Consider the following 23,328-nt stretch of genomic DNA (forward strand, 5'->3'; position numbering starts at 1 on the left):
AGGGACATTGAGACTTGTCCTGAAGCCACTCTTGAAGTTGTCTTGGCTGTGTGCTTAGTTTCGTTATCCTGTTGGAAGGGTGAACCTTTGCCCTAGTCTGAGGTCCTGAGCGCTCTGGAGCGGGTTTTCATCAAGGATCTGTCTGTACTTTGCTCCGTTCATCTTTGCCTTGATCCTGACTTGTCTCCCAGTCCCTGCCACTGAAAAACATCCCCACAACATGATGCTGCCACCACCGTGCTTCACTGTAGGGATGGTGCCAGGTTTGTTCCAGACGAGACGCTTGGCATTCAGCCCAGAGATTTCAATATTGGTTTCAGCAGACCATTTCTCATGGTCCGAGAGTCCTTTAGGTGCCTTTGGCAAACTCCAAGCGGCTGTAATGTGCCTTTTACTGAGGATTGGCTTCCATCTGGCCACTCTATCATAAAGGCCTGATTGGTGGAATGCTGCAGAGATGGTTGTCATTCTGGAAGGTTCTCCCAGAGCTCCAGTGTTCCTCTGTGGAGATGTCAGATTGACCATTGGGTTCTTTGTCACCTCCCTGACCGAGGCCCTTCTCCCCAGATTGCCCAGTTTGGAAGGGCAGCCAGCTCTAGGAAGAGTCTTGGTGGTTCCAAACTTCTTCATGTGTTCTTCAAATTCCTTCGACCTCATGGCTTGGTGTTTGCTCTGACATACACTGTCAACTGTGGGACCTTATATAGACAGGTGTGGACCTTTCCAAATCATGTCCAATCAATTGAATTTACCACAGGTGGACTCCAATCAAGTTGTAGAAACATCTCAAGGATGATAAATGGAAACAGGATGCACCTGAGCTCAATTTCGAGTGTCATACCAAAGGGTCTGAATACTTATGTAAATAAGGTATTTCTGTTTCTAAAATCCTGTTTTAACTTTGCCTTTATGAGGTATTGTGTGTAGATTGATGAGGATAGTTTTTTTATTTAATCCATTTTAGAATAAGTCTGTAACACAATAAAATGTGGAACATTTCAAGGGATCTGAATACTTTTCCGAAGGCACATTCCAGCTGCTGCTCTGTCAGAACGTTACCACGGTGGCAGGCGTTCTCGGGGTGTGATTACCGCATCACCCAGTCTGACCCCTGTCTAATTACCATCCGGCCTCCATTAAAAAGTAATTATTTAGATAGGATGTCCATTGACCTGCCTTCCGCAGTCTATATTTTTTCACTCTGTGTGGCGTCAGAGAGCTGCACAGGCCTTTACCAGAATGTGTTCTGGGTGGCGTCAGAGAGTTGCACAGGCCTTTACCAGGATGTGTTCTGTGTGGCGTCAGACAGCTGCACAGGCCTTTACCAGGATGTGTTCTGTGTGGCGTCAGAGAGTTGCACAGGCCTTTACCAGGATGTGTTCTGTGTGGCGTCAGAGAGTTGCACAGGCCTTTACCAGGATGTGTTCTGGGTGGCGTCAGACAGCTGCACAGGCCTTTACCAGGATGTGTTCTGTGTGGCGTCAGACAGCTGCACAGGCCTTTACCAGGATGTGTTCTGGGTGGCGTCAGACAGCTGCACAGGCCTTTACCAGGATGTGTTCTGTGTGGCGTCAGACAGCTGCACAGGCCTTTACCAGGATGTGTTCTGTGTGGCGTCAGACAGCTGCACAGGCCTTTACCAGGATGTGTTCTGGGTGGCGTCAGACAGCTGCACAGGCCTTTACCAGGATGTGTTCTGTGTGGCGTCAGACAGCTGCACAGGCCTTTATCAGGATGTGTTCTGTGTGGCGTCAGACAGCTGCACAGGCCTTTACCAGGATGTGTTCTGTGTGGCGTCAGACAGCTGCACAGGCCTTTACCAGGATGTGTTCTGGGTGGCGTCAGACAGCTGCACAGGCCTTTACCAGGATGTGTTCTGGGTGGCGTCAGAAAGCTGCACGGGCCTTTACCAGGATGTGTTCTGTGTGGCGTCAGAGAGCCGCACGGGCCTTTACCAGGATGTGTTCTGGGTGTCGTCAGACAGCTTCATGGGCCTTTACCATAATGTGTTCTGGGAGATGCTGGATGATTGATTGATCAGTTCTATCCTGTTTGGCCAAGGAGGTCATTGCAATCAACATTGTTAAATAGACTAGTCTATCTCTGCTGCTCTGACAGAATATAAACATGTGTTATTGTAATACGTTAGGGGTCAGTGTCTGTCTTGTAGGCTACCTCAGAAAAGGAGTCGAGGACAAATCCTAACTTGGAAGTATGTGTAAATGTGTCCCTTTAAGTAAATAACTTGTCATAGAGGTGACGTCAATGGGACATTTGATGTCTTGGAAAAGTTTGAGTTACCCACACTTTAAACTCAAGTCTTCTGCCTGACTGTCAAGTTTTGTTTATTCTTTTAGATTATTATGGAAGGTACCTTGAAAAGGCCCACCTAACATGACCTGCTTTAGTGAGTTTTCAGGGATGTGATTGCCTTGGTTTTTGCTGCCTGTGAAATGATCTTCCAGGATAAAATTGTGTACTACTATGTGTATGAATATTATAATGACATATAATGCAAATCAGTCCTCATTATTTATTTTAATAAATGTTAATTGAACACAGGCAGGGGTTGATGTGTGGCTGACCCAGGTCAGAGCCATAGGACATGGCAGCAGAGCCACAAGACAATAGAATAGTACTGCAGTCATCTACTATATATAGAAAAATGCAAATATGGATATGCCTGAATGGCTAAATGATTTAGAAATTGTATTTTAATTCCACTTTAAATCGGTGTACTTAGAGCTGCTTAATTGAATGTAAGCTTAATGACATAGTTATATCGGCACGGTCTTTGTCCTTGTTCAGAATATTCAAAGAGCTTATGAGAAGGGTACAGTACATTTTCTTTCTCCGGTAGAATTTGAGTAGAGCCACTTTCAGACACACATTACTGCTCCCTGATCAGCAGTCATGTCCATGTCAGTCTGTCTGGTACCCAGTCAGTCTCAGATGCTGTAATACAGCTGTAATCGAAACCCCCTGTCACGTTCGTTCAAATTCAACTTGATGAATACAACAATCCTACTTTTTGACTAGGGGCAAGATTTGTATGACTTTTTGGGCTCTGCAGTGTTCCTATGTAAAGTATGACGTGAAAGAGGTGAAGCTTGAAGAGGAAACATATTGGATGTTTTGTTTCCATGTTGAGTATGTGCAGTAACATACCTACTTGTGTAATATGAGACAGGACAGTGGTCTAGTGTTTCCTAATGAGAGGCCAATCAGTCCCACTGCTGACTGAGGAAACCAGGCCCTCTGTATGCTGCCTTCGTTAAATCCTGTGCTCCCCAAACGTCAGCATATCCTGCAGGCTTCCCCTCTGACAGCCAGATCTCTGCCCATAGCCCATGGCACTTGGCCATAGGTGCCATGTTGTTAGGATTTCTAATTGAGAGGTGCTTTATTAGTCACAGTCCGAGTGATGCTGAGTAAAATATGTGCAGACCACGCTGACTATGTACGCCTGCTTCCTGTTTTTCTCTTGGCTTGTCTGGCAGATCTGATTGAATGCTTTTATTATCTTGGATCCAACCTAACTGGATCCAACCGCCCTTTGAACAATCGATACTCATGGGCGTACTATGAGCTGAAATGGCAGTATCTCTGTGCCGATGGTTGACCTGTCCCAGAGTCATGGGCTCAGAAGACAGACAGAGAGCGTGGCTGGGTTGGCCCTGGTGACCCTGCAGGAGGACAGCAGTGCAGGGATGGCATCTGGAACTGGGGCCCCCTTGGAACTGGGGCATGGGGCCTGGGGTGAGATTTGGAGCATGGGGTGGGCTGTGATGGAGTAGACCCATCACGAGCTGGGTCTCCTCTGGCTGGGAGGCTCAAAGTTGGCTCTCTGGATGATGAGTTTGGATATTCTGGGCCTCTCACTAGCTATCTTCCTCTTGATATCTCTGTACTCTGCATGACATGAAATGCCTCGAGTGAAATGGGTCTATTTCTTTCCCTCTCCTTTTCCTTGTTGTGGGCTGAGATGGACAAGCTTGATGGGGCGCTGTAACACTGCTAACACTGGCAGCTGTTGTGGTGGACTCCGCTGTAAACCTGTTTGCCCAGGATTACCGACACTGTCAAGATGTTTGAAGAATTTTCATTGAGCACTTTTTTTTGTTGCTGTTTTAGTAATTGAAATGTTTGATCTTTGAAGGGCTATTGAAAAATGAAGCACCTCACCTCCCCACTTTTCCTCCTCAGTACGGCACCTTCTTGTGTGGGTCTTTTGAAGTGCGGCTTGTCAACAAGTCTGCTCTCCTCTCCAGACTGGCTAAGCTAAGCACAATGCCAGGGATCTCACTGGGAAGGCCGGCCTGCCTCTGATGCTGTAGCAGCCTGGATGGCAGAGAGAGAAAAGGGGGATGACAGGAGAGGTTGAAAGGGGGAGATGAGAGGGACATTTACTGATTTGTTCTTTTAGATGTGATTCAGATTCATTGGTTATGTTTCTTCATTATGTTTCACTTGACAATTTGCTGTAGGTGTTTTTTGAGAGTGCAAATAAAACTATCAGGCTTTTAAAAGGAGAGATGGAGAGAGAGAGAGGAGTGAATAGATAGAGGGAGCTATATTGTATTTGGGCAAAAGAGACCGCAGTTTGAAAAACAGGGCAAGCTGTAGTAATGCCAGTAGTGCTTAGCCCGTCTTATTTAAAAGGGAGAGAAGCTTTCATGTTCCTGACAAAGGGCAGAGCTCTCCCCTGAAGCTTCCAGCACACTAGAACAGAGGGAGGGGGGGGGGGGAGTGTAAAATCAGATTTTTCTGTAGGTGAAAATGAAGTCCTCTGAGGATTATTTTTTGAGTAAGGCGTCTCTGCTAGGCCCTGTTCAGATGATATCAGTGTCAGCGTCTGGCTCTACAGATATTATTCATATGCTGTGACCGCTAGGGCACTGCACCGGTGGTGGGCCCTGGCCCTCACTGCAAGGACGGACGCGACACTGTGTGTGCGTGTGTATGCGTGTGCGTGCTGTCATAAGCGAGTGTATGCGTCCTGTCCCCCTCTGTTCTGATCATCCATCCTGCCCTCCCCCCCAGATCCTATCTCTGTGTTGGATCTGTAGGAGCTTAATCATTAATCATGCACGCTGCTCGGTGCTCGCTATGAGACGTCTCACTCTGCCTCTTCCACAATGCCGTGGGCCCGGCGATGGTGTGTAGCGGTCTGTGTTCCTGACAGGTGTGTCCCACCGTTGCCACTGTTACCCCTGGCAGGTGCTGTTGTGTGCAGGCGCTCAGAACGCAGAACCTAATGACAATACGCGGAACACAACCACTTCCTAAATGGAATGTCACAGTCGTCGGCTCACTAACAAATGGGCTCTTATTTAACTATCAATCCCATTCAGCTGATGTCAGCTCATTTTATTCCCCCCTCTCCAGTAATTTCAAAGGAATATGAGGCCATTGATCATGTGGGATGTCTTGTGAAGAGCTGACTGGTCCTATATATACCATTACCAGACAGAGAACCTCTGACACAGTATGCATGATTGTCTCTGGATTTTAGGTCACTCCTAGCTACTCTTATTTCAGCTTGTGACCCTCAGGGGGCTCTCTCTTTCTGACTGTTCTTGGCTTTTATGTCATGCAGTCTTCCTCATTCTCTCTCCTTTTAGGTTGTTTGTCCATGAATTGCATTAGAATACAATTAGATGAACAATAGCAATATTAACGTCAGTGAAGCAGATCTGGAACTGTATTTAAATGCCTCTATTTTCTGTGAACAGTTTGTCTTCTCTCTAGGGCTCTGCTACTATATACAGTAGGCCGACCCTATTGGGCTGCCAGTGCAAACAGAAAATTATGGATGGAAGTTTAAATATTCTTAGAATATCTGAATAATGAATATTTGTTACAGTGAGAAAAGAGCTCTCGGTCTGTGACCACATTTTCTTTCAGCTGCCATGTTGCGTCCCTTTCTCATTGGTCAGAGTGTAGGCTTAGCCTCAACGGCTACATTTGACTTGACTTTGAAAAAGCAGAGCTTGAAAGCACAATCTGGTTATTTGAGTTAAGGAATAGCTCTCTATAGCTTTGTATTGGCTCTGTGTGGTGGAAAGGGCCCAGTAATGACACTTGCAGGGACCAGATCCAGATTGTTTTTGATTTGATGAAAAAGCTTCTGAGTCTCTGTTTCATTCACTTACCTGCACTCTATTGATTTGTGTGGTGTGTTCAATGAATGTCTGTGATGGTGCATTTTCTAATGAAGGGATCTCTCCCCCTCCCCTTCTCCCTCTCTCTTCCTCCCCCTTCTCCCCCCCCCCCCCCCCCCCCCCCTCTCTTAGATCTGGACCTGCGCTACTTCTGGAGCTGGAGTGCGTTTGAGGACTACCTGCTATTCTGTTTTGCCTTCACGGTGCTGTGTGCCTTCCTCACCCTTCTCCTGCTGGACTCTGTGCTGTTCGTGGAGGGCCTGGGCTCCCTGGCCGTGCTGTTTGAGGCCATGCTGGGGGTGCCACAGCTTCTGCAGAACTTCCACAACCACTCCACCCGCGGCATGAGGTGAGTGAGTGAGTGGCCTGGCAGGCTGGCACACACTCCATGTACCATGTGTGGTGTAAACTGAATTTACAAAACATTAGGAACACCTTCCTAATATTGAGTTGCAGCCCCTTTTGCCCTTGGGGCATGGACTCTACAAGATGTCAATAGCATTCAACAGGGATGCAGTTGTGTCAAGTTGGCTGGATGTCCTTTGGGTGGTGGACCATTATTGATACACACGGGAAACTGTTGAGCGTGAAAAACCCAGCAGCGTTGCAGTTCTTGACACACTCAAACCAGTGTGCCTGGCACCTACTACCATACTACGTTCAAATGCACTGAAATCTTTTGTATTGCCCATTCACCCACTGAAAGGCACACATACACAATCCATGTCTCAATTGTCTTGAGGCTTAAAAATCCTTTAACCTGTTTCTAACCCTTCATCTACGCTGATTGAAGTGGATTTAACAGGTGGCATCAATAAGGGATCATAGCTTTCACCTGGTCAGTGTGTGTGTGTGTGTGTGTGTGTGTGTGTGTGTGTGTGTGTGTGTGTGTGTGTGTGTGTGTGTGTACTGTACGAGTCAATATTTCAGACACACCTACTCATTTATTTGTATTATTTTCTAGAATAGAATCCGCTAGGGAGCCAGCCAGGTAACGTTAGCTAGCTAGTTAACAGTACACTTTAGCTTAAGACATATAGCTAGCTAGCAAGGTAAACCATGAATCTAGCTAGGTAAACAGCATTTAAGATCACACACGTAACGTTAGCTAACGAGCCAGCCAGGTGACATTAGGTAGTTAAACAACAATGAACAAAGTGCCAACAATGCCACAGTGTTGGGAGCTAACCAACCAGGTCCAATGTTAGCTAGCTAACATTAGGCTCTAACTAGAAAACAAATGGCTCTGGGAAACAAATAGTAACGTCAGCTAGGGAGCCAGCCAGCTAACAGTACACTTTAGCTTGAAATTAAACCACTTTCTGTCCAAATTAAAAACATGTAATATCTGAAAATGTAGCTAGCTATCGCTAGACTATCTTACCTGTATACATCATCAAGCATGATGGACGTGCCTCCCTGTAAGGAATGCCATACCACAGTTGCTCTTAGTTTGAAGATGTAATCCGGAAACAGGTGTTTTCTCCATCTCTTTAGCTATCATACTTTAATTCCACTGATTTCAAAACTTGATCCTCCAGAAGGTAAAGAGCAACACTTATGCAGCTCCATTACACAATATATGTTTTATTTTTTATATAAAAAAGCAGTGTTTGACAGGATTACAAACACAGACTGACGAACTCATATAGACAGCAGCCTTCAATATGGCAGACCAATCCTCTCTCCTCTCTCGGCATGTCCAACCCACTCATTTATATCAGCCAATCATGGCTAGTGGGAACGTTGCTAACTTTTTCTGTGGCTTAACCAACAAGGCTCGTAATTTAACAATTTTATTCGTATTTACAGATTGCATACAGATGGACCACACATGCGGAGATCATCCGTTCACCTACTCTGCGTCTCACAAAGAGACAGCAATTGGATCAAACATTTGTACTCATCAGACCAAAGGACAGATTTCCACCAGTCTAATATCGAAGCAAGTCTCTTCTTCTTATTGGTGTCCTTTAGTAGTGGTTTCTTTGCAGCAATTCGACCATGAAGGCCTGATTCACGGTCTCCTCTGAACAGTTGATTTTGAGATGTCTGTTATTTGAACTCGGTGAAACATTTATTTGGGCTGCAATCTGAGGTGCAGTTAACTCTAATGAACTTATCCTCTGCAGCAGAGGTAACTTTGGGTCTTCCTTTCCTGTGGTGGTCCACATGAGCCAGTTTCATCATAGCGCTTGATGGTTTTTGCGACTGCACTTGAAGAAACTTTCAAAGTTCTTAATGTTCAGTATTGACTGACCTTCATGTCTTTAAGTAATGATGGACTGTCATTTGTCTTTGCTTATTTGAGCTGTTCTTGCCATAATATAGACTTGGTATTTTACCAAATAGGGCTATCTTCTGTATACCACTCCTACCTAGTCACAACACAACTGATTGGCTCAAATGCATTAAGAAGAATTCCACAAATTAACCTTTAACAAGGCACACCTGTTAATTGAAATGCATTCCAGGTGACTACCTCATGAAGCTGGTTGAGAGAATGCCAAGAGTGTGCAAAGCTGTCATCAAGGCAAAGGGTGGCTACTTTGAAGAATCTCAAATATAAAATATTTTTTGGTTACTTCACACGCTGAAGCTGACCCCGAAGTTCAGTGAGGCAATAAGGAACAGAGGCTGGCCTCCTAGAAAGGCAGACCACACTTAGGTGACCGTAGTAGTGATAGTAGCTATAGTACTAGAATGACACACTGAGAGGGCCTGCTACCCACTGATCCACCACTGTAGAGACACCCAGAGACAGAGATGAACCGGGCCTCATGTTCTCACTGATTGGATGAGCAAGTTGCCGCCCAGAGCCACGGTGCAATCACGTCAAGGACAAAGACATTACAGTCTAGCACCAGGGCTGTGACATATTGATTGTGTTAATATAAAATATGAATTACAGTTGGAAACCATATAAATGAGCCCTCATTCCTCCGTTGCATGCTTAAACTGTGCTCTTGATGGTTAATTTGGCTCATAAAAGGCTGTGCTGCCTGAAGCATGTCTCCACTCTGACTTATCTGCATGGAGCTGAGGACGGATAGCTTCTGTTAATGTGCTGAGCTGTGACTGCTGTCTCATAGTATGGTTATTCTGTCTTGAGGACAAATGGAACTGATTGTATTTGGACTACAGTAGGGTTTGGCAGTATACCGTATACCAGGGTATTTGGAAATACCTACGGGATGGTTTTCATATACCATCAATACCGTTGAAACTATTTATTGGAAGTTTGTTAATACTTTTTAATGTTTCTAACTACTTTTTAAGTAAATACCTGCAGTCAACTTGTGCAATATGTTACGAGAGAAAGCAGATTGAGTTAATTTTGCCTTGTCACATTATTTTACATTATGAAGCTTACCGTACTTCCCCAGAATAGTTGAGCCAGTCACGTGTTTGTTATAAAGAGCACAATGGGAGAAAACGGGAGCTGGTGAGTCTATAGCGTTCTACGGTGCATTTTGGAAAGTATTCAGACGCTTTGCCATTTTCCACATTTTGTTACATTACAGCTTTATTTAATTTTTCCCCTCATCAACCTACACACAATACCCCATAATGATAAAGCAAAACAGGTTTTTTGAAAAAAATGTAAGAAAATTAATAAAAAATAAGAAACTGAAATATCAGATGTACATAAGCATTCAGATCCTTAACCAGCACTTTGTTGAATCACCTTTGGCAGCGAACCACCACATTTAACCATGGCAAGGTGACTGGGAATGTGGCAGAATACAAACAGAGTGGTCATTCCCTCCTTAAGGCAATCAAACAGGCGAAACGTCAGTATAGAGACAAAGTGGAATCGCAATTCAACGGCTCAGACACAAGATGTATGTGGCAAGGTCTACAGACAATCACGGACTACAAAAGGAAAACCAGCTACGTCGCGGACTCCAACGCCTTGCTCACAGACAAGCTAAACACGTTCTTTGCCCGCTTTGAGGATAACACAGTGCCACCGACACAGCCAGCTACCAAGGACTGTAGGCTCTCCTTATCCGTGGCCGTTGTGAGTAAGACATTTAAACGTGTTAACCCTTGCAAGATTGCCGGCCCAGACGACATCCCTAGCCGTGTCCTCAGCTGGCTGGTGTGTTTATGGACATATTCAATCTCTCCCTATCCCAGTCTGCTGTCCCCACATGCTTCAAGATGGCCACCATGTGTCTCTATTCCCAAGAATGCAAATGTAAGTGTCATCATGAAGTGCTTTGAGAGACTAGTCAAGGATTATATCACCTTACCTGACACCCTAGACCCACTTCAATTTGCTTACCGCCCCAATAGATCCACAGACAATGCAATCGCAATGCACACTGACCTATCCCATCTGGATAAGAGGAATACCTATGTAAAAATGCTGTTCATTGACTATAGCTTAGCATTCAACACCATAGTACACTCCAAGCTCATCATTAAGCTAGAGGCCCTAGGTCTGAACCCTACCCTGTGCAATTGGGTCCTGGACTTCCTGGCGGGCTGCCCCCAGGTGGTGAAGGTAGGAAACAACAACTCCACTTTGCTGATCCTCAACACTGGGGCCCAAACATGGAGCTTGCTCAGCACCCTCCTGTACTCCCTGTTCACCCATGGCTGCATGGCCATGCACGCCTCCAACTCAATCATCAATTTTGCTGACACAACAGTAGTAGACTTGATTACCAACAACAATGAGACAGCCTACAGGGAGGATGTGAGTGCTCTGGGAGTGTGGTGTCAGGAAATAACCCCACTCAACATCAACAAAACAAAGGAGATGATCGTGGACTTCAGGAAACAGCCCCCCCCCCCCCCCCCCCCCGATCCACATAGACAGGACAACAGTGGAGAAGGTGGAAAGTTTTAAGTTCCTCGGCGTACACATCACTGAAATGGTCCACCCACACAGTGTAGTGAAGAAGGCACAACGGTGCCTCTTCAACCTCAGGAGGCTGCGAAACTTGGCTTGAGAGCAGCCCTTCGGGCTATGCACCACCCGCAACCGCAGGGCTCTCCAGAGGGTGGTGCGGTCTGCACAACACATCACCGGGGGCAAACTACCTGCCCTTCAGGACACCTACTACACCCGATGTCACAGGAAGACCAAAAAGAACATCGAGGACAACAACCACCCAAGCCACTGCCTGTTCACTCCGCTATCATCCAGAAGGTGAGGTCAATACAGGTGCATCAAAGCTGGGACCGATAGACTGAAAAACAGCTTCTATCTCAAGGCCATTAGACTGTTAATTAAACAGCCAAAGAGGAAGCAGCCTACATACACAGACTTGAAATCGTTGGCCACTTTTAATAAATGGAACACTAGTCACTTTAATAATGTCACTTTAATGTTTACATATCTTGCATTACTTGCATTATCTCATGTGTATATACTGTATTTGATACTATCTACTGTATCTCAGTCTATGCCGCTCTGACATTGCTCGTCCATATATTTATATATTAATTCCATTCCTTTACATTTGTGTGTATAGGGTAGTTGTTGTGGAACTGTTAGATTACTTGTTAGATATTGATACTGCACTGTCGGAACTAGAAGCACAAAAATGTTGCTACACCTGGCAATAACTAGGGATGCACGATATATCGGTGAACATATCGGAATCGGACGATATTAGCTAAAAATGCCAACATCAGTATCTGCCCGATGTCTAGTTTAATGTCGGTGTTATTAACAGATGTCAAAGCTACCGTGTATACATATATAACGTAGGTACAAGACACCATGTAAAATTTGGCACTAGACGGGCAACACAGCATTCCTAACATAGTCCACAATGTCTGCTGTGTGGATCGAGCAGTCAACATGTCGAGCCGTCATTTGAAAGAGTAAGAACATTTCAGTTAATAAATATATATTTTGTTACTCCTTTTCTCCACGTTCTCCCAAACCAATACGTTCAATAATCCCGGATGAGCCCCCACTTGTCACGAACCGGCTCAAAGCCCGTAACAAAAGGGAGACAACGTGGAAAAAAGGAGTAACAAAATATATATTTATTAACCTGTTTGGCGTGCAAGCCCGACGTCGGTACACATATGACAACAGCCAGCTCAAAGTGCAGGGCGCGAAATTCAAAAGATATATTTTTTTAAATATTTAACTTTCACACATTAACAAGTCCAAGACACCAGATGAAAGGTACACATCTTGTGAATCAAGCCAACATGTCCGATTTTTTTAATGTTTTACAGGGAAGACACAATATGTAAATCAATTAGCTAACCACGTTAGCAAAAGACACCACTATTTTTACTCCATCAGTTTTTTACTACATCAGTAGCTATCACAAATTTGACCAAATAAAGATATAAATAGCCACTAACCAAGAAACAACTTCATCAGATGACAGTCTGAAAACATATTTATTGTATAGCATATGTTTTGTTAGAAAAATGTGCATATTTCAGGTATAAATCATAGTTTACATTGCAGCTACAGTCAGAAATTGCACCGAAAGCAGACAGAAAAATTAGACACCAACGCCAAATAACTAAATACTCATCATAAAACATTTCTGAAAAATACATAGTGTACAGCAATTGAAAGACAGGCATCTTGTGATTCCAGACAATATTTCCGATTTATCAAGTGTTTTACAGCGAAAACACAATATAGCGTTATATTAACTTAGCACAATAGCAAACATAACAACAGCATTGATTCAAGGCAAAAATAGCTATAACGTATAAACCACCAAAATATATTAATTGTTTCACTAACCTTCTCAGAATTCTTCAGATGACAGTCCTGTAACATCATATTACACAATGCATATAGAGTTTGTTCGAAAATGTGCATATTTAGCGGCACAAATCGTGCTTAGACAATGAGAATAGTGTCCATAACGTCAAGCAATCTGTACGGCGCCATCTTGTAAAGGCACCTTTTCTTATCGAATACTATTCATAAACTTGACTAAAAAAATACAGGTTGGACAGCAATTGAAAGACAAATTAGTTCTTAATGCAATCGCTGAATTACATTTTTAAAATTAACCTTACTGCGCAATACAGGCTGCGATAACGCAAGGCTACACTGCAGGAAATGGCGTCTTATGCATTTGACATTTTTCAACAGAACAATGAATTATCAGCATAAGTAGTTCTTACTTTTCGATGAACTCCCATCAGAATCTTGGGAAATGTGTCCTTTGTCCAAAAGAATCGTTGCTAGGTTGGAGAACGTCGTCTTCAACGTTGCAATTAGCAGTAAACAATAGCCATGTGGGCCAGAGATACCCATCATCCTAAAACGTCACGAAAATAAATACCCGAAAATCGCAATATACTGACATAAACTGATATAATTCGGTTTAAAATAACAACATTACGATGTCTTCAACACCTATATCGAATAAAAACAGAGCCGGATATATCTAGGAGCTAATACGGGAGCTTCTAAAATGACATGCCAAGACCCTTCCTGCGTCAGAGCGAAGAATGGAAAGATGGGACACTTCGGTTCCAAGCAATTTATAACCTTTGGGACCTACGTAGAAACTCCATTTCAACTCTCCCTATTCGCTGACACCCAGTGGAAGGCGTATGCAGTGCATCTCAACCAATAGAGGACAGGCAAATTAATACACATGTCTCAGAACAGCCAGCAAAATTCTGCATTCTGACATACACATAGGAAAATTGCTCTAAGTCCAGTTCTGTTTCACCCACAGATATAATTCAAACGGTTTTAGAAACTAGAGAGTGTTTTCTATCCAATAGTAATAATAATATGCATATTGTACGAGCAAGAATTGAGTACGAGGCCTTTTTGAAATGGGCACCTTTTATCTGGCTACTCAATACTGCCCCTTGAGCCCAAAGAGGTTAACTAAAGTAACTAAGTATAATATACAATGGTGTGTGTAATCAGTAATCAGTAGTGTAAGTGAGTGTTTTGCATGCATGAATGTGATAATGCACGGTGTTGAAAGATGCTAAAACAAACAACCAAAAAAAACACCAAGAAACACAAACAAATCTATCAAGGTGTCTGCCTGGAGAGAGTCTCCCCCATGACTGGGGAAGTGGTGCATTTATCCTATGACAGTGGGCCCAGGTGTTTCCCATGTATCTGACGACCCTCCCAACTCCGCCCACCGACATTCAAATAAGGAAACAAGAACAAAGAGAGAATACAGCAGACACAGTGGGAGGGTCGTCACACTAGCTTTAGCCTGTTGAGGATGGGGGCGCTGTTGAGACTATTTATGCTAATTGGGTAATTTTTGAAACGGCTTCCCACAAAATCCTTGATCGTACAATATGCATATTATTATTATTATTGGATAGAAAACAGTCTATAGTTTCTATAGGAGTTTAAATTTTGTCTCTAAGTGGAACAGAGCCCATTCTACAGCAATTTCCCTGACATGGATTCAGATTTCAGAAATGTTGGCCACTGTTCTGAAGTCAGTTAAAAGGGCACTGTTATTGCTATGACTGTACGGACACTTCTTACGTCTTCCCCTGGATGCCTTTACGTGAAGACGATTCCAATGGGGTCGATTGCGCGTTCACAGGCCCTATAAATCAAAAAACCCTGTAGCTAGCAAGTCTTTTCTTGGTGCGTCACGCGCGTGGAGGACACCGACCCTCTCCTGTTCCAAGCGTTAGTTTAGCCTGTTATATTTCTCCGGTCATCTTTTCACTCGTTATAGGAGTTAAAAACATCATAAGGTAGTTAATTTAAAGCGTTTTATAGCAATTTATATCCGTTTAGTGCGATTTTGGGACATTTATTTTTGAAACGATGTGAATAGCTGGGCACGCTTTTCAGTTCATCCCGAACGCAGTTGGCATTTCCACATGGCAAGAGGACAGCTTTCCACCAAAAGACGATTACTCCCAAGAAAGGATCCTTTGCCCAAGATACTGATGGAAGAACAGCTCAAGGTAGGACATTTTTATTATGATAAATCGTGTTTCTGTCGAAAAATTTTAGTGGCTTAGGACGCCATGTTTTTTGACGTAGCTTCGCTTGGCGCAAACTGTATTGAAAAGTAAGGATAAATTAAAAAATGTAATTCCGCAATTGTATTAAGAATTAAATTGTCTATCAATCCCTGTCCACCCTATATTTTTTAGTCACGTTTATGAGTATTTATGTATAAGAGTAGATCACTGTCTAAGTGGCGCAAGGACATTTTCTGACCAGCTGAGCTACATTTCACATTGTCTAACCATGATTTTGGTGGCTAAATATAAACATTTTCGATCAAACTCTATATGGATTGTGTAATATGATGTTACAGGAGTGTCATCGGAAGAATTCTGAGAAGGTTAGTGAAAAAATTAATATCTTTTGGCGTTGTTGACTTTTATCGCTCACTTTGGCTAGAATCAATGCTGGGCTGCTATGTGCTATGTGCTATGCTAATATAACGATTTATTGTGTTTTCGCTGTAAGACACTTAGAAAATCTGAAATATTGTCTGTATTCACAGGATCTGTGTCTTTCGATTCGTGTATGCTGTGTATTTTTACGAAATGTTTGATGATTAGTAAGTAGGTAAACACGTTGCTCTAAGTAGTTTTTTTATCCATTTGTGACGGTGGGTGCAATTGTAACCTATGCCATCTACCTGAAATATGCACTTTTTTCTAACAAAACCTATCCCATACCATAAATATGTTATCAGACTGTCATCTAATGAGTTTTTTTGTTGGTTAGGGGCTATAAATATCTTAGTTTAGCCGAATTGGTGATGGCTACTGGTGTTGGTGGACAAATAAAAGATGGTGGATTATGCTAATGTGTTTTTAGGTAATAGATGTACATCTTTACATATTGTGTCTTCCCTGTAAAACATTTTAAAAATCGGACATGTTGACTGGATTCACAAGATCTGTGTCTTTCATTAGCTGTATTGGACTTTAATGTGTGAAAGTTAAATATTTAAAAAAAAAAAATTTTTTGAATTTCACACCCCCCCCCCCCCCCCCTGGTTTTTCAGTGGGGGGGGGGGGGGGGTGTGCCGCTAGCGCCACGCTGATCCTAGACAGGTTAGCTTGGTACCTAGCTAGCACCAATGCAACCAGCCTGAAAACAATGACCAGTAGAAACTGCAGTAATTTTCATTCATCTTAGCAATGATTTAGGAATCCTTGTGAGTAAGTATTAGCTAGGTTTCCACTTGTTGTTTGCCTATTGAAATTTAACTTCAGTTCATGAAAATAAATAGCTAGCCAGCTACTTAACCCTGTTGTCCAAAGCTAACGTTATAAGCAACCAGCTAGCTTCATCTGGCTAGTGAGGCTCGACTGGACCGGGTTATGTGTTGTGAAGCTAGCCACATAAAGGATTAGGCACAATAGAGGAATTTGCTTTCAAATTAAAGTCTGTCATTGACAGTGATGCAAACGAATACAAATAGTATAATTATGCCACACTTTTATTTTGAAGGTTAACTGTTTTTCAACCACTCCACAAATTTCTTGTTAACAAACTGTAGTTTTGGCAAGTCGGTTAGGACATCTACTTTGCGCATGACACAAGTAATTTTTCCAACAATTGTTTACAGACAGATTATTTCACTTATAATTCACTGTATCACAATTCCAGTGGGTCAGAAGTTTAGATACACTAAGTTGACTATGACTTTATACAACAAAGCTTCTGATAGGCTAATTGACATCATTTGAGTCAATTGGAGGTGTACCTGTGGATGTATTTCAAGGCCTACCTTCAAACTCAGTGCCTCTTTGCTTGACATCATGAGAAAATCAGCCAAGACCTCATTAAAAAAATTGTGGACCTCCTCAAGTCTGGTTCATCATTGGGAGCAATTTCCAAACGCCTGAAGGTACCATGTTCATCTGTACAAACAATAGTATGCAAGTATAAACACCATGGGACCACGACATTACCTGAAAGGCCCCTCAGCAAGGAAGAAGCCACTGCTCCAAAACCTCCATAAAAATGCCAGACTACGGTTTGCAACTTCACATGGGGACAAAGATCGTACTTTTTGGAGAAATGTTCTCTGGTCTGATGAAACAAAAATAGAACTGTTTGGCCATATTGACCATCGTTATGTTTGGAGGAAAAAGGTGAGGCTTGCAAACCAAAGAACACCATCCCAACCGTGAAGCACGGGGGTGGCAGTATCATGTTGTGGGGGTGCTTTGCTGCAGGGGAGACTGGTGCACTTCACAAAATAGATGTCATCATGAGGGAGTAAAATTATGTGGATATATTGAAGCAACATCTCAAGACATCAGTCAGGAAGTTAAAGCTTGGTCGCAAATGGGTCTTCCAAATGGACAATGAACCCAAGCATACTTCCAAAGTTGTGGCAAAATGGCTTAAGGACAACAAAGTCAAGGTATTGGAGTGGCCATCACAAAGCCCTGACCTCAACATTTGTGGGCAGAACTGAAAAAGCGTGTGCGAGCAAGGAGGCCTACAAACCTGACTCCGTTACACCAGCTCTGTCAGGAGGAATGGGCCAAAATTCACCCAATTTATTGTGGGAAGCTTGTGGAAGGCTACCCAAAATGTTTGACCCAAGTTCAACAATTTAAAGGCAATGCCGCCAAATACTAATTGAGTGTCTGTAAACCTCTGACCCACTGGGAATGTGATGAAATAAATAAAAGCTGAAATAGATCATTCTCTCTACTATTCTGACATTTCACATTCTTAAAATAAAGTGGTGATCCTAAGTGACCTGAAACAGGGAATTTTTACTAGGATTAAATGTCAGGAATTATGAAAACCTGAGTTTAAATGTATTTGGCTGAGGTGTATGTAAACTTCCGACTTCAACTGTAGATGGGTCCGACCACCATCAATCAAATAAGAACTGTGTTATTTTAGATGACACCTGTCTATATAGTTAGCTACTGAAACAGATGTCATATTTCTATGTTTTTGGGGAAGAACATTGTTTGCATCCATGAGCTAGCTATCTTTTTTTATGACCAGCACTGTAGGTGTGCGAAACAACTTTTCCTGCATCATAGCATACGTATTGATGAATTGTTGCGAAGTGAAATACGAGTGATAGTGTAATCAAGGTGTAATAACTCCATAAAAAATATATGAATGCGTTAAATTATTATGTGACATGCAGTCATTTTCAGGTCCTGATTGGTCAACAAGGTTATTTCACCCGTTAACATCTCTGGGACGGTAGCGTCCCACCTGGCCAACATCCAGTGAAAATGCAGAGTTCCAAATTCAAATAAATTACTATAAAAATTAAACTTTCATGAAATCACACGTTCAATATACCAAATTAAAGCTACACTTGTTGTGAATCCAGTCAACGTGTCAGATTTAAAAAATGCTTTACGGCGATAGCAAACAATGCTATTATCTGAGGATAGCACCCAAGCAAACAAACACAGACCATCATATTTCAACCCTCCAGGCGCGACACAAAACGCAGAAATAAAGATATAATTCATGCCTTACCTTTAACGAGCTTCTTCTGTTGGCACTCCAATATGTCCCATAAACATCACAAATGGTCCTTTTGTTCGATTAATTCTGTCGGTTATATATCCACAATGTCCATTTATTTGGCACGTTTGATCCAGAAAAACACTGGTTCCAACTTGCACAATGTGACTACAAAATATCTCAAAGTTATCTGTAAGCTTTGTCCAAACCTTTCAAACTACTTTTGTAATACAACTTTAGGTATTTTGTTAACGGAAATAATCGATAAAATTGAAGGCGGGATGATCTGTGTTCAATACCGGAGGAAAACAATGTGTAGCATGCTTTCTGGTGACGCGCCTCTAACAAACAGTACACTTCACTGGAGCCTCATTCTGAACATGGCTACTTCTTCATTTGTCAAAGGAAAAACCTCAACCAATTTCTAAAGACTGTTGACATCCAGTGGAAGCGATAGGAAATGCAGGAAGGTCCCTTAGAAATCTGGATTCCCAATGATTGAAAAGAGAGTGACCTCAAAAAAGAAAAATCTGGAGAAAAAAAACAAGTCCTCAGGGTTTTGCCTGCCAAATAAGTTCTGTTATACTCACAGACATAATTTTAACAGTTTTAGAAACTTCAGAGTGTTTTCTTTTCAAATCTACCAATTATATGCATATCATATGAGTAGCAGGTAGTTTACTTTGGGCATGCTTTTCATCCGGATGTGAAAATACTGCCCCCTATATCAAACAGGTTTTAACAGCTCAACACAGAATAGCTGCATGTGCGCACTACCTCAAATCGTTGGGAGAAAATATTGATATTTTATTCAGCTTTGTTCAATTGTATTCTTCATACTATAAAATAATATAAAATTATACCACAGAATAATAAGCAAATCTTGTCTGTTAAATTAACTAAGTAGGGCTACTTGGCATAGCCACATCAGGACTTAACATAAGGACAACTCAGAGTATGATATTATTTTCTTCATATCATGCTCCACCAGCAGCAGTCCCAGCTCAACAACAACCCACCAGCAGCAGCCCCAGCTCACTACCAACCCACCAGCAGCAGCCCCAGAAGCCCCAGTGAAGGTGTAGGCTATATGTCATGGATTTATTAGACTTTTTAAAATGGCTTGTAGGCTATGTGTGGAATCCAAGAGATCCTAAATGTGTTTATGTTAATTAATGGTCAATTACCATGAGACCAACAGATATTTGCTTGACAATCACCGCCACATTCCTATGAGGGAGTGCCCTGCAGTTAAATACTTTTGGGAAGAGCATGAAAGTAAATATTCAATGTCCCCAACCATTATGTTACTTAATGATGATTGAATCTCTCAATCAAATAAGATAAGCTTACTGCCGGCATTTAGCACTGCTACAAAATAAATGTTGGCTATAAGACGTCAGCTCTAGGAAGAGTATTGGTGGTTCCAAACGTCTTCCATTTAAGAATGATGGAGGCCACTGTGTCCTTGGGACTTTCAATCCTGCAGACCTTTTTTGGTACCCTTCGCCAGATCTGTGCCTCGACACAATCCTGTCTCGGAGCTCTACGGACAATTCCTTCGACCTCTTGGCTTGGTTTTTGCTCTGGCTTGGTTTTTGCTCTGACATACACTGTCAACTGTGGGACCTTATATATTGGGCTCCCGAGTGGCGCAGAGGTCTAAGGCACTGCATCTTAGTGCTTGAGGCGTCACTACCATAAAACCTGGTTAGAATCCAGGCTGTATCATGTGATTGGGAGTCCCATAGGGCGGTGCACAATTAGTCCAGCATCGTCCGGGTTTGGCCGGTGTAGGCAATCATTCCCCAAAATTGAAACTCAGGCGCTGCTTATTTATGCCAGTTAGGCTCTACACCCCTTGTAAAGCAGATTAATGTGCTTAATTATAAGAAGTTATTTTCCCACTTTAGTTGTGATACAAACCTTATTAAAACATGTAGGCCTATGGGCCAGGCTACATAAGGTGTATCATCACATCATCACATCATTCACAAGTGAAAGGCTAATATTGTCACCCATCAGAATTTTCTTGATTTAATCTTGTCTTTACATATACTAAATAATATATGTGTGACATTTGTTTTGATTTAGAATGGACCATTATCATGCACGTGTATAGAAACAGGGGCAGCGGGAAAAAAAATACATGTCATCTATGCACTTAAATAGCGAATGGAGGAGGCTTTTCCCTGTGGTTTAATTCATTCCAGCCAGGTAGGCTATACTCATGTTGTAAATATAAGCAATGTGCTATTAAATATTTTAGGCCTAGCCTGTAGAAAGCTGATGGGATCCTCCTCTTTTTATTCGGGACCATCACTCATTTTTTTCCCGCAATTGCATATAGCCTTTAGAAATAATGCACAACATGAGCTTATTTGATTAGAGGGACAATAGTGCTGACTACCAGGCAGTTAGCAATTTGGTAGGCTACTGATGACCAGCAGCAGCATCAGCGCTTGGAGAATCCTAATTACCATGATTAAACGGTCATGTGTAATTTGACTGCTTTCAGGACTCGTGACCGCCGGTGTGGTGGTAATACGGTCACCGCAACAGCCCTATTTCCCGCATCATATGAAGGAATGTGCCTGATTTAGGGGACAAAGTGAACATTTGGAATTTGGGGCCAATTTCATTATAAAAAGTTTATTGGGTGTTTGATTGTTCATAGAGTAACTCTTCTTTGTAGCCTCAGAACGAGAGAGAGAATGACAGGTTTGATGGACAGATCAGCTGTGTTCCATTAAAGAATGTGAAGCAAGACAGAGGTCTAGTAAGTACTCAGATTCACAATACCTTTAGGATATACTGTAACTGCTTGCTCATTCTTCTTCTTCCATTCCCCTCTCTTTATCTTGTTATCCTCTCTTCCTGTCTGACAGTTTTCTATTAGCCTGTCTCTCCTCCAGTATTTAATGAAATCCACTGTTAGGCTACATTCTCAAAGCACAAAATAAATAGTACAATGGAAACAATAAACACTCCCAGAGGGAGGGAGATATAAATATACCTGGGTCGTTCCACGCCTTTTGCGTCCCTAAGATATTTTAAGTAGAAATTGTTCACCAATATTGAATTTTAAAAGCCTGTTTTATTACATGAAGTGCCCACATGGAGAATTTAATCTATCTGAATCATATTTTTAATATGAATAAAGACTTGCTGAAGTGACAAAATATAGCATTTTGACATGTTATTCCGTGAACCCTATGTGACTTCTAGAAAGATTTTAACCCACTTAACCCCAACATTTCTCCAAGCTTTCACCATCATTGTAAAGCCCTAGTTATTCTGTAGTTTTGACAGTCATTTCTGAATATTATTTATTTATTTAATGGGATTAGTGATTAATTTATGTCTGTCAACCCTGTTACTTGAACTGAACTCTCCGTTTTAATATGGTGAAACTATTCCTTTTTAGGTCTTTTTTTCAAAAGGAACGTTGAGCTGGTTCTACTCTTTTTGGTTATTTTCTGGTGTTTTGTGGTGGAAAACTAAGTGGGTTGAGCATAACACATCAATCCTGTTACCCATAGATACACAGGCTATAAATGTTTTAACTATATACTTGTTTTTGCATTTAATTTCCACTCCCTGTTGCACACAACAAGCTACCATTCATCAACCCTATTACTGCCAACCCTGTTACTTTATTTGGCACTTAATAATAGACTCTTACTATAGTATTTTTTTGCAATGGGAAAACACGTATTTTATGAAGTTGAACATGTGCTCTTTGACAGAATGTAAAATTAGATAATATCTCAAGTTTATTTTGACCAAGTTACACTTCTCAAAGGGCCTAGAAGTGGAGGAACGACCTGCCTGTGTGTTGTTCAGCGCAGTATTTCCCATACCCTGAGACAGTGACAGACAGTAATGCACTGAGCTCCCAGTACAGTCACAGTACAGTCACTCCAAACTCAAAGTTTAGGGCCAACCCTGTTTTGTTTTGTTTTCTCTTGAAATAGATTTTTTCAAGTGTTTTTCCTCTTTGCAGATAGGCTCTCACCCCCATGGGAGTTGGTGGTGTGATGATGGCATCTTCCTCTCTCACAGATAAACTCTCATAGCGGTAATCTTACAGTATCCTAGAGCAGTGATTCCCAAACTGTAGGTCAGGGTCCAGGTGAGTCGCAGGATATTTTTTGTGCATTGCACACCAACAATTGTTTTGTAGAAAATATAATGGACTTGCACTACCTTTCAAAAATTTGGGTTCACTTAGAAATGTCCTTGTTTTCCATGAAAACATGCATGAAATGAGTTGCAAAATGAATAGGAAATATAGTCAAGACTTGACAAGGTTATAAATAAATAAATACAAATTATTTAAATAATTGTTTCCTTCAAACTTTGGCATTCTAGTTGACAATTTGTTGAGGTAATCTGAAGAGATTTCACCCCATGCCTCCTGAAGCACCTCCCACAAGTTGGATTGGCTTGATGGGCACTTCTTATGTACCATACGGTCAAGCTGCTCCCACAACAGCTCAATAGGTTTAAGATCCGGTGACTGTGCTGGCCACTCCATTATAGACAGAATACCAGCTGACTGCTTCTTCCCTAAACAGTTCTTGCATAGTTTGGAGCTGTGCTGTGGGTCATTGTCCTGTTGTAGGAGGAAATTGGCTCCAATTAAGCGCCGTCCACAGGGTATGGCATGGCATTCCAAAATGGAGTGATGGCCTTCCTTCTTCAAGATCCCTTTTACCCTGTACAAATCTCCCA

At 42.2% G+C, this 23,328-nt stretch overlaps 1 protein-coding gene across 4 annotated transcripts in view; it reads left to right on the forward strand.

The window, feature by feature from the left end:
* Positions 1-23,328, forward strand: part of si:dkey-246g23.2 (solute carrier family 66 member 2) — a 94,286-nt gene that overhangs the window by 35,532 nt on the left and 35,426 nt on the right. For all 4 annotated transcript variants that reach the window (XM_055934331.1, XM_055934332.1, XM_055934334.1 and 1 more), the window contains exon 4: positions 6,297-6,513. In XM_055934331.1, the coding sequence (XP_055790306.1) occupies positions 6,297-6,513 (217 nt within the window). The remainder of the gene's footprint in view (positions 1-6,296; positions 6,514-23,328) is intronic.

The sequence above is a fragment of the Salvelinus fontinalis genome, chromosome 9, assembly GCF_029448725.1.
Source record: "Salvelinus fontinalis isolate EN_2023a chromosome 9, ASM2944872v1, whole genome shotgun sequence".
NCBI classification, from domain to species: Eukaryota; Metazoa; Chordata; class Actinopteri; order Salmoniformes; family Salmonidae; genus Salvelinus; species Salvelinus fontinalis.